The following is a 12,513-nucleotide window of genomic DNA, read 5'->3' on the forward strand; positions in this document are numbered from 1 at the left end:
CAACTAAGTGCATTTACTCAAGTACTGTACTTAAGTACAACTTTGAGGTACTTGTGCTTTACTTGAGTATTTCCATTTTATGTTACTTTATGCTTCTACTCCACTACATCTCATAGGGAAATATTGTACTTTTTACTGCACTGAATTTATCTGACAGCTTTAGGTACTTTACAGATTTATATTGTGTATTAATAATCTGAATCAACTAGCAAATTATGATATATTATTGTAGATTAAGCTTGCCACATCATAACCAGCAATAAACCAGTAGTATACATTATTATTATTTTACTTTTGATACTTTAAGTATATTTTGATTTTAATACTTTTGTACTTTTACTCAAGAAAGATTTTGAATGCAGGACTTTTAGTTGTAACAAAGTATTTTTACACTGTGGTATTACTACTTTTACTTAAGTAAAGGTTCTAAATACTTCTCCCACAACTGCTACTTCTACATTCCTATCTACTGAGTGCAGCTGAACAATTTTTGGTATTTTAATCAAAACACCATACAATACAAAGGTCGGCATTTGAAACAGCCAGCGAGCAAGACAGCTACTCTCATTGCCAAGGTGAATTGTGAAGGCTCAGAGGCACATTAATGTCATTTTCACAAGTGGTGTCATTCAAATGTGCATGATAAACTGAGACATGTATATGATTCACAGTTGCAACTCGCAGCAGTCTTCATGGCGTTATTATTGCCAAAGCAATATGTCTGTCAACAGATGAAATCGCTGCTGCGGTGTTTTGATGACATCAAGAGATGTATGTTGCTCTCATACATCACCTCTATGGATCCTGTTAGGTTTGACACTTTGACAGAGTGCTGATGGTTATGATGGTTGAAGGAGAAAGCTCTATTTATGATGCATGTTGTGTGTGTGCGCAAGTTTATGTGTTTGATTTTTCCCAACCATATGCTCTAAACAGATGCGTATGCCTGGTTGTGCTTTTATGTGCACGCTATCGATGCGCTCCACCACTCCTAACTCCTGGGCTTTTCAGCTGTGTGGGTTCAGCTCCTTTCATTCCCTGCCTTGCTCTTTCTCTAAAAAGGGAATAGCCCTGAGGCCTGAGCTGAGACAAGTCGGATGACATGACAGTGTTGGCAGGCATCGGGATAGCTCCGTGTGACTAACCCTCTTAGTGACACTGTCTCTACTGTTTCTATTAATTGATAGGGACTGTAAGCGAGAAAGCAGATCCTGACCCACTTCATGTAGGAGAGCAGCAGAGTGGTGGCCTTCAGGCCGTGGGAAACAACGGGAATTAGAAATAAAGAAACAACACACAATGTATTTTGCATGCGTGTTTGTGTGCAAAACACAGGAATGCATTCAAGTGTATGACTGAACAAGTGCAGTGAGTGGGGGGGGAGTGATGAAAGAGAAGAGGAGGTGATACAACACTGTGCCTCAGGGCTGATAACTGTAAATCCCAGTGGTATTTGAACTTGCAGCGGACCAGCCAGCGCAAAGAACAAGTACAACCACGGGTTGTCACTGTGATTGATTGTGGTTACATCATTCTCACTGGAAAAAATCAAGATGTCTAGCATGGGCAAGAACTGTCGCTCACCGGCCTGGTCTCACTCCCATGGCAACAAATACTGATGCTTGGACAGTAGCCCCTCGGCGTCTTCCTACCGATGCACAAGGCACCTTTTAGGCTTTCAACTAACTCCGATGTCAATCCAATCGGCATCATGAGCAGACGCTCAGAGCAACGGACGTAGTATTTAAGAGCAGTCCACTTAGGGAGGGATGGGTGGTAGATGGGTCAGACAATCAGGACTTTCGTGACGCTACATCACTGAGTCCCATGACGTTATGTCCATAGCTTAAGTTACGTAACAGAAATACTTTTTTAACCCCAACCAAGTAGCTTTGTTGCCTAAACCTAACTGCGACGTCGCAATTTTAACCACGTGTTACGTTATCCATGACCATTTCACAATGTTAACCACGTGTTACAACGTTATCCACAACCATTTCACAACGTTAACCAGGTATTACAACGTTAACCGCTACGTTTCACAACGTTAACCACGCGTTACAACCTTAACCGTTACCATTTCACAATGGTAACCACTCGTTACCACGTTAACCAGGACCGTTTCAAGTTGACTGCGAGCATTTGACAACGTTAGCTATGTGTTAACCGTGACCGCCTCACAGTGTTAACCACGTGTTACAACAAAAACACGTGTGAACCCTCCGCGTCAAGATACTATGCAAAAGGGTTCTGCCACACAGCGAAATATGACGAGTAAGGATGAGGTCACGTTGCACACACGGTTTCTGCAGATGGTCGAATTTACAGTTGAGTTCATTTTAACTAACAAAATGGCAAGCCTACGAATTCAACAACTAAGGCTTGTTCTTTGTTGATTTAATGATGAATTCTATATTAAATACAGTGTTGATAAAATTAGATATTAGTTTTTTACTTATTTTAAACAGGCCCATCACAAAATAAATAAATGTCAACCTTTACTGACCAGATAATACTGAAACTAGCCAGCATTCTTCCAGTCACATATAAACATAACTTACATTCATACAGAAGGTGTAACATACTGTGGTGGCATCTACAGTATCTGATCTCTGATCAATGCAACCTTTGAATGATTCGTATGGATGAGAGAGCAGTGATCTGCGTGGGTGAGGGAGTTACTGATGAGCAGAAACTGCATCAGGTGCATTACCAAAGCACTCTGGACTGGAGTACGGCATGCCCTGATTTGCATGTAGCCCGGTAAAATGAGATCTAGCTAATGGAGATGAATTTTAGTGAGTGAGTCTAAACTATAGTTAAGATTACAATAACACACATTTATTTGAGCTGAACTGTGAGTATATGTGCAGAGCTTTTGTAGACACCAGCTCTGGTGAAAATGAAAGCATTCCTTGCTCAGGGATCTGGGTGAATCACAGTCGTACAATGCTTCGCACTTCCATAATTAACACTTTCCATAGCTATTTTTACGCAGCACCACCCACATTAGCGACCCCTTGATTCTGAGTTAGATCCACCTTAATTCAAATATCACCTCCATTAAATGAAAGCGGGCAGGTCTTTTCACTCCGGTGAAATAAATACACAGCTCCAGTGGCCCCCAACTGAAAGCACACAGCAGGTGCACGCAACGGACCTCTTTCTCTCTTTGTAGCTTTGCTTTTATCATAGAAGGCCCTCCTGCAAAGATGAGCTGGACCAGAAGAAAAGAGTATCTGTTTGTGCAAGTGTGTGTGCAGGTGGATTCGTGTGTGTGCACTTCTGTGAGGATACAAGTGTATAAATGTGCCGTGGCAGCAGTGCCTACCGACTGGAGGCTATTTTAATGAATAGCGCCATTCAGGGGGAGACATGAAGGAAACAAATTTGCTGAAAACACTTCCTCCCGTGAAGGGCCCCAGCTGGTTGGCTGACTGGTTGCAGGCTGGCTGGCTGACTGGTGTATGTGTGTAAGAGTGGGTACAGCAGGCGATAAGCCTTGCCCCTCTTTATTGCCCATCAGAGTGCCAGGCTTGAAAAACAACTCCCCCATTGTTGCTCATAAATCAAAACCACTAAATGCTGTTTCCAACTCAATTCCTATTTTCGACTGCGGGGCAGTAGCCATAACTTTGGTGTAATGATCATTCAATTACAGGCCACTCAGACAGGGAGCGAAGAAGACCGATATAAACAGCGATCCCCTATCTATCATGTTTCTCTCCGCGGCCTCGCGGGAATTGCTACATCCGCCTTTGTCACCCTAGTTTGTGTGTGTTTGCATTTTCACACACATCTACCTGTGTTTACATGGATGTCTGTGTGCCCACTCGAGCGTAGAAACGTGAACATTTACAATTCCTTATAAGATAAATTGTTATCACATGCTGCTTTCCCTTCACATATCCATGCATTCTCTCTCTTCTACCATCCCTCACACTCAATTATTTTCTCTATTTCTCACTTTATCTCGGTGTCACTCTCCTACACACACACTCTCCCTCTTTATGCCACCCCCTCTCTGCCTCTATACTCCCCCATCTCTCTCTCTCTCTCCCTCCCATGGTGAACTGCCTGTACTCTGCTTCCTCTTTGATAAGACAGGACAGCCCAGGCTAAGCAGAGTGGTGTCCCTCTTCCTCATCTACTCAGCATTAATCATCCAGTCATTTCAGAGCAAAGAGGTATCTTGTCTCCATAAAGCTGTGCACATAATGCGTCTCGTCTGTCAGTCTTCTTTACCGACTGTGTAGATGCATGTCGGCCATACGGTTCCTTTGTCAAATACAGTTAATGCAGCAGTGCAGCCTCGTCTAAAGAGAAACGGTCCCATCACCAAAAGGTCACAAGTTCAGTTACTGCAAGAACCAATATGAGTCTGTCAGCAGTTGGATGACCTGTCAGTGTACCCTAGAGCAAGACACTGAACACTGCTTGCTCACACGGGATGCAATTATGAGTTATTACTTTCTAGTGAGGCCTTTTCTTACATAAAAGTATTAGTTAGCCTGTCAATAGTTAAGATTGCATAGAATGCACAAATACAAACTAACAGTATTCTACAGTGGCCACAGAAATGGCGTGTTTGATTGGCTGGCGAGCATGTTTTAAAATTGTTAAATTGTTGCAGACAGCAGTTGGTAAAATAAGTACATATGATAAGATAAACTAAACTGCAGATAATGATTTTATTTTTTTGTTTCAAAATGTGTTACTTGTTAACTCTCAGCGGTGACATGATCTAACCACGCATGACTCTAATGTGACTATAGACAAAAGGTTAAAGCCGGTATGGCTGCGCGTGCGTGTTAGTTTCTCTCATAGACTGTATATAAGAAGTGAAACGTAGTGACTGTGACGTCATCCTTGTGGACTGCAGTTTTAAAGGCCTCGAGTTCGTCATTTTGTCCGTCGGCATATTTGTTTTTGGTAATCACCATCTTGATTTTTTGCAACCAGAAGTGACGCGAGAGGCTGGAGCTACAGGAAGTAGACTGAATGCCGAATAAGACATTTTTAGGTGACCAAAAAGGTTACACACTGTGAAAGGCTTAAAGTTCTAAGATGAAAACATGGACAATTCCCAGAGTGGACAATGCCGTGGTAGCGACCTGTCAATCACAAGGTAGCCACGCCCCAAAGCACACCCTGCTTTATGGTCTATTTGACTCTAAATGAGACCATCATTTACTAAATGAATATCATGCTGTATTGAAGAAGACTTGAAAGTAGATTGAGACCATAAAGTCAGATTTACAATGTTTACTGAGGTAATAGATCAAGTGAGAAGTAGGCTCATTTTCTAATAGACTTCTTTACAATCAGACTTCTTTTTGCAACCAGAGGAGTTGCCCCCTGCTGGCTATTAGAAAGAATGCAAGTTTAAGGCACTTCAGCATTGGCTTGTATTGCATTATCGCTGTGAAGCAGCATCAATCTGAAAGGATCAAAATAAGATGGTCAAATACATCAATTCCAATTGAGCTTTTGCTTCTCAGAGAATACTGGAAGAAATAGTAACATGGTAAAAAATGTTTTTAGTTTTTGTGTCCAGATGCCCTCAGACTTTTTGCAGACTGGATGAGTTGTTTTCTGTGTTTTGTGTTTTTCCTCCTGCGTTCCTGTACTGCCTTTCTCTCCTTTGCACATCTACACACCTGCTCTGAATCAGCCTCAGTATTTCTCCCAGCCAATCAGCTCCCTCCCGTTCTCCTGCCAAATCCCCTATTTCCCCTCGCCTGAGCTTCTCCGCCCATCTCCCCACCTGCACTTCATCCTCTCGTCAGATCACTTTGTATTTAAGTCCTGCTTTTTTAGTTCAGTCTTTGCTGGATCCTTGATCTTGTTATGAGATGTTCAATTTTGCCATGCCTGCACTAAACCCTAACCTGAAAATGATTTCTCATATTCCTCTTGACTGTAGTCTCCAGCATGCCACCACCTGCTCCACCTTTCATGACAAACCTCTTCCCTCTCTTATTTGTTTGCACTGGTTGTTTTTTTAGACTTTCACAGGCGTATTCTCGGCATATTACCCCCTCCCTCGGCTCCATTTATTATTTTTATTTACCTACGTATTTAGCATATGGCCAGGCGACCTCTTATTTACCTGAAAGATTCACACCATTCCACAGTCACTCATAGCTATACACATACAAATACACATTTGCATACTGCAAATGATTTAGAAGTTTTCATTGTTTAATTCAATTGAATTTGGCCCCATGTTTGCCCTTTAAAAGACATGGACACGGTATCTTTTCTATCCCAAAATGCCTCCTCGCCTACCTACCTACCGACCAACACAGAAAGTTGGCTCTTTTTTTGCCAGCAGCCATGTAAGTTCTCTGGCTAAAAATGCCTCTCAGTGCTGTCAAAAGTGTCTCCTGCTTTAACACATTAGGCAGAGGAGGTGGAGGTGTGAACTACCTGGCAGAGGTTCCTAGACGAGTTTCACAAGGTCTTTTTTGAACAACATTGGCAGCGAGGGACTGGATAAATTCAAATTTTAAATTCAACCTGGAATGGATGCCAGCCTTCACAGCGAGACTGAACGGGAGCGTGTTGTTACATCACACCAATGCGCCTCATGCGGGCAGATGTGGACGCATGTGAAATGGAGTAGGTGTGTGTGGAGGTGTATGCATATATCTGTATGTTTGAATATGATTAAAAAAAATCCATAATTTGAAAAAGAAAACCTTTATCCACTCTAGGCAATGTACCAGGATGCCCCTCTTTCTCTCCCTGTCTCTCTTTAACACATAAACACTAGATGCAATTTTCCCACTAATTCTACCTTTATTTCTCTTCTTTCTGTCTTACAGGGACACCGTTTGAGCCAAGTCTTCCTGGGAATCACACACTTTCATACACCTGCACGGGCACCCACACACACACACACACACACACACACACACACACATACACAATAAATAGATGACAGATGCTTGCCAAGCACTCTTTTATGCCGCCTCAGTGCATTGTATTTCTTTTTAAGTACTCCCCTGGAAAGTGAGTGTTTTGAGAGCAGATGTACCAGCTCCTATTGCCAACTTGGCCCGGGAGCTCACAGCCTGTGGGCCTCAGGCTCTGGAACCATTTCAAGCAGGTATTACATCTCTCTCTGTCTCTTTCATATCTTTATTTCTTTTCCCCAATATTTAAAAAAAAGTTATGACACTATTTCAATGTCCGTCCTGTATCCCCTTCCCGAGTGGATGAGGCAAGATGCAACGGCTAAGTTAGCTAGGCTGCAGAACCAGAGGCAGAACCAATTTCTTGTATGTACTTCGGCTGTTCTCATACACCGTTCGTAGTTTTACAAAAAGTATATGCATTGTAATTCGTATACATCCCATGAAATCAATTTGTATGTAATCCACGTAATTGTGAACGAGGAAGTATAAAGAGCGGAGAACGCCACATAGGCATGTGTCAGGGTGGATGGGTGGGTCAAAAAACACCAGACCTTTGCCCAAGAGACCGGTGTTCGTGTCCCGCGTGAAACCGGAAGTCAATGTTGATCTATTTGACACGTAATTTATGTACTTAAATTGCGCCACATCCCATGACAAAAACAGTCCCGAGTTTTTTTTTAAACCTAAACCACAATCTTTTCCTAAACCTAACTAAGTTGTTTTTGTCATGTATTTTTTGTGCGTAAGTTACGCCACTTCCGTTGTCACGTAACCACTTCTAGTGTGGCATGACTTAACTACGATCTTTCCTAAACCTAGCTAAGTAGTTTTCTTGCCTAAACCTAACAAAATTATTTCCTGTGAATACGGAAGTTTATTTTGAAAAGACTGGAGTGGAAGTCCTGGACATTCGTAGGAAAACGCACAAAAAATGAGGAATAACTTTTCGTAAGATGCCATGAACAGTTGTATGAGGATACGTTGATGTATTTATTTATGTATGCGTGCAACATGCATGCAGTTCCACACACAATAGTGATTTTGCCCTACCATTTTATTTAGAACACACTTGAGGGAATAAGTGTACCTTTTGTCCTGACTGGATCCAGTGCGACTGACTGAACTCCCAGCTCTTCTTTACACTCTTCATTCCCCCCTCCCCCACAACACTCACTCTATTTTTTGGTTCATTGGCTTAATTTCCCTCCACTGATGGAGTACAGAGGATGTGTGAATCTTCAAAGGGTCTTTATGGTGTGTTCCACAGATACATTGGCCTGAGAATTGAGTATTCACTGTCACATGCATATGCGGATGGAGAAACGTGCACATATTGAGAAAAAAAATACAGATGCTAAAACATGCACACATGGCACTCACTTTATGCTTTCCATGGTTTCCACAATGACAGAGAGTCTATGTCCTGAATTTCCGCTGGACACAAAATAAACTTTGAAACATCAGTGCATGATTAAATGACTATCATAAAATAACTTGTTACGGCTCAAAACTGTAATCTATCTGGTATCATTTTTTTTTTTTTAAATCACAGAAACACACACTACCTTTCTACAGGAAGAAGAGAGAAGGACACGTGTTGGTGAAACAAATGTTCAAGTTTAAGTATGCCAGATGTTTCATGTATCCATTTCGGCTGCAAAATGTACGACATGCAAAACACTTTAGTGCAACAACAAATGTAAACTCAATGGATGGAAAGTCTGAGGGGAAAAAAGAAAGAGTTAACCCTCTACTGCACATACAGCGTCTCATACAGTAACCTGTATCCTGGCAACAACCGATCTTTCCCTAGAGAAGATTTAGGCCTTCATACGCTAACATTATCATTTTCCTTTTTATTGTTTCTATTTATTGTAGCGGTTTTAATTGAAGTTAAAGGATTCCTACACTGGTTGCCAATTATTTCTTGAGACGACAGCTCTTGTTTCTGGTTTTCATTAAAAGAAGCAGCAAAAAATAGACACCTAAACCTATCATCATCAATTATACGAAATGCCAAAACAGATTCATTAATAATCCACTTTTATGGATTTGCATATGATTATGCGCAGTTTCTAATTAAGTGGAGAGTAACACGTTAAAGCCATGCGGCGTCTAAATATAAGCTGATGTGTGTTTGCTTCCTCATGACATCCATCATCCGTGAGGGTGTTCTCATTAGAGGTGTCTCTTATTAACACAGGCACCTTGTGAAGTGGAAAGAACCTGCATACGGTGCCAAAGGATTATCGAAAACTGTACACTTCTTTCAGGTGTTTAGTGGATATTTTGAGGAAAAATCCACACAAACTTTATGTTAAAAAAGCTGTACAATTGGTGTAAAGTGTGTAGGGCCCCATATATATATATATAGAAGTTATTGGACAAAAAGCAACATGATTTCCTGATTCTTTAATATTGTGTTATGATTTTTTTCTTTTTATTCTGTTTTTCACAGAAGCTCTTTATTTGTTGTTGATTATGTGTATTTTTCATGAGCACTTTGATTTGTGAACAGACCAGCATGGTAGAGCTCAGTTCAACAACACGGATAGAATCAATAAATAATGCATGATTAACATCATCAACATAGCTTTTATAGAATACAAATATGCAATGCAATACAAAATGCAATATACATAGACTCTGGTTGGACCCCCAAGGTTGGGATCCATTGCTTAATACCATATTGTGAGGTCTTTCGTGAACTGGTTGCAAACGAGCAACTCTATCGCCAGACAGGAACATCAATATCGGACAATTCTGCAACACCTCGGATCACATGCAGTGCCAAGGATTTTAAATGGTTGCATGGCAACTATGGTGTGACTAAGGTAGGGTTTGGGTCGGGCTACTAAAACATAAAAAAGGCCAACTTTTGACAGGACGCAAACAATCTGATGTGCTAGGTTTGGAATCATGGGTGTGCTTTAAATCTTTGGTGAGTTGTCACTGAAATGGCGTGAAACTATGGCCTGGTGTCAAAGGATTTTTTTAATTTTAAGGCCTGTTCCTGCATGTTTTTTTTTCTTTCACATGTACACCAGAGGACTAAAAGAGCAGTGGTGTCAGACTGTATGAACCGTCTTTGTATCCTCCCTCTTTCTCTACTTCATCCATCACCCTCCTCCCCTCTGTCTTTGAGTCAGAGGCTGATGAGTCGGGGCATTTCAGCCCCTTTTGCCCTGTATGTCAGGCTCCATTGTGGGAAAACTTGACTGCCAGTGAACTCGGACTGCTACAAAACTGCTGGCTCAACCCCAACGGCGCCTCGGAACACCGACGACCTCCCACCTCCAGCGGCGTTTTCTGCAAAATAAACTTCAGTCAAATAGTCAAACAGAAATTTGCTGCGGTGAGAGGGTGTGTGTGGATGTGCGTGCGCGTGAGTATTTTTTTTTTGGGGGGTTTTTTATATATGATTGAAGTCGTTTGCTTTTATCAGTGACCCGATTGATCTGCCCTCTGACCCCAGCCTAGCTGCTCGGCTCCATCGCGCCGCCGAGAGAGCCGCACTTGCATGACCTCCGACCCTTTATGTGCTTGTTAGGGTTGTTGAATGTAGAAGGTTGTGAACTCCATAGAATATAGAATTCTATCGCTATGGTGACTGCAGCCATGAACTGCCCTTTAGTCATTTCATTCCACAGGCATGGGCTTTATTGATTCTTTTCATTTAGCCAGCGTTAATCTCTTCTTTTTCTTTCATCAGTCATTTGCCTAGAAATTGTGCACACAATTTAGAAGACAATGAATGCTCTACATTGTTATTTTCTGTGTATATTTTGTGAATATGTTTAGTATCTCTGTAGGTTGCTATTTGTATTCCAACTGTACGACCCTTGCTTGATGATCAGCTGCATTGCATTTGTACTGGTTTGAACGACAGAACGCCAACTTTTGTATTTTTTAGCAGATTAGTTCATCCTTGTACACATTGCTCTTCATTAGTTTTTATTGTCATCAGGAAGGCGTGTTTTTATTGCAACAGAAAACAAAATTTGCATATCCAGGTCCCTTGTCCCTGGTTAATAAGTGAACCCCTACTCACTTTTCCCACAGGATTGTATATTACTATGTTCAATAAAGCCAGATTATGTATATAAATATATATTTCACTCTTCCACTTTGTGTAAAACTGCAACTGTGCAGTGAGAGATACAGTCTTTTAAAGTAGCCTTTGAGGCTCTGCTCATTGTGGGATTTTGAAAATGCAATCTTTGTTGTAAGGCTGTGAAGATAAAATCTCTGTAGCCCTTCTTAGAAGGGCATTTTCAATTTTCACTATATGACACGTAAGGAGCTGTTTTCATCCAAACAGATGCCTAGAATTACATTTCTGGATAACTATTACAGTCTATCCTCGTGTGAAAAATCACAATCAAATCAGTTCCTTTTGTTATTTGGATCACGCAGTATGAAGCCGATAATTCTCATTTCACACATGAATGCCACTGTACACTAAATGTGACTCCTTTACCGCTCCCAATGATTATAGTAATGATGTTATATGAGATGTCGTGAGACAACTGTAGGGATGTGGTATCGGTCAGTGACTCGCACGTTTATGTAATTCAGTCTCAATATGTTATACTCAGTGAATGAGCTCACAAACTTTAATAGGCTACTCTATCTTAAAGTAAGCACAACTACAAGCCAAGTATACCTTTTTGTAGGCCTATAAGGCAAGAATACTTAGACTTCTCTGTATACTTGTCAGTATAAGTCAAGTATACTTAAACTTGTCTTTATACTTGTCAGTATGAGCCAAGTATACTTCGAGTTTTCTGTATACTTATCAGTATAAGCCAAGTATACTTAGACTTTTCTGTATACCTGTCAGTATGAGCCAAGTATACTTAGACTTTTTCCTTTACTTATGTATACTTTTGTTAAGTATATCTCTGATAAGTAGATAAAAAGTAAACTGAAAGTATGCTCTCTTATTTTAAGTTTAACAGAAGTATACTAATAGCACACTTAAATAAACTTATTTTCGGTAAGGGTTATGCTAATTTATGACACCGAGTGTTGGTTGGCATTCAGTGACACTTTACATACACACAATCATGTTCATGCAGCTATAAATAAACATGTACACACATTACGTGAAGTGCATTTCCAACTCACAAACCAGTCAGTCGATGTTTATTTGTTTTCGGGGGTTCTTGTTACTTAATGGCACACATAAAGGAAAGTGAGCCTGTGACATCATCAGTGTTAATGCTCCATTCATCACCCCCCTCCCCCCCCGGTCACACTCTCCTCTTACGCTGCTTTCATTCCTCCACACTAAGAGCAGCCGGCAGGCAGAAATAACCACAGGCCTGAAACAAAAAAACAAAAGATGTTTTTAACATCCAACTTCCTGTTCCATTCGGATGCAAACGCATGTGCCTCCAGACCTGTCTTGGTCTGGGTCACCGTAGCCAATCACAAAAGGGTAGAGTGCCACCTATTGGTGCACAACCTGAATCCTCTCTGCTCTCCATCACCACCTTTCTATCCACTCTCCCTCCTCCCACAGGAACACTGGCGCTCCACTCCTACACACTGACTCACCATATGTTTTTTTACACACGCACAGAGA

At 41.2% G+C, this 12,513-nt stretch overlaps 1 protein-coding gene across 1 annotated transcript in view; it reads left to right on the plus strand.

Moving 5' to 3' along the window:
- gabra6b (gamma-aminobutyric acid type A receptor subunit alpha6b) overlaps positions 1-12,513 on the plus strand; it is a 277,852-nt gene that overhangs the window by 21,333 nt on the left and 244,006 nt on the right. The window contains exon 10 of the mRNA XM_074611075.1: positions 6,831-7,541. Within this exon, the coding sequence (XP_074467176.1) occupies positions 6,831-6,843 (13 nt within the window). The 3' untranslated portion in view covers positions 6,844-7,541. The remainder of the gene's footprint in view (positions 1-6,830; positions 7,542-12,513) is intronic.

Source organism: Sebastes fasciatus, chromosome 16 (genome assembly GCF_043250625.1).
Source record: "Sebastes fasciatus isolate fSebFas1 chromosome 16, fSebFas1.pri, whole genome shotgun sequence".
In the NCBI taxonomy this organism is placed as follows: domain Eukaryota; kingdom Metazoa; phylum Chordata; class Actinopteri; order Perciformes; family Sebastidae; genus Sebastes; species Sebastes fasciatus.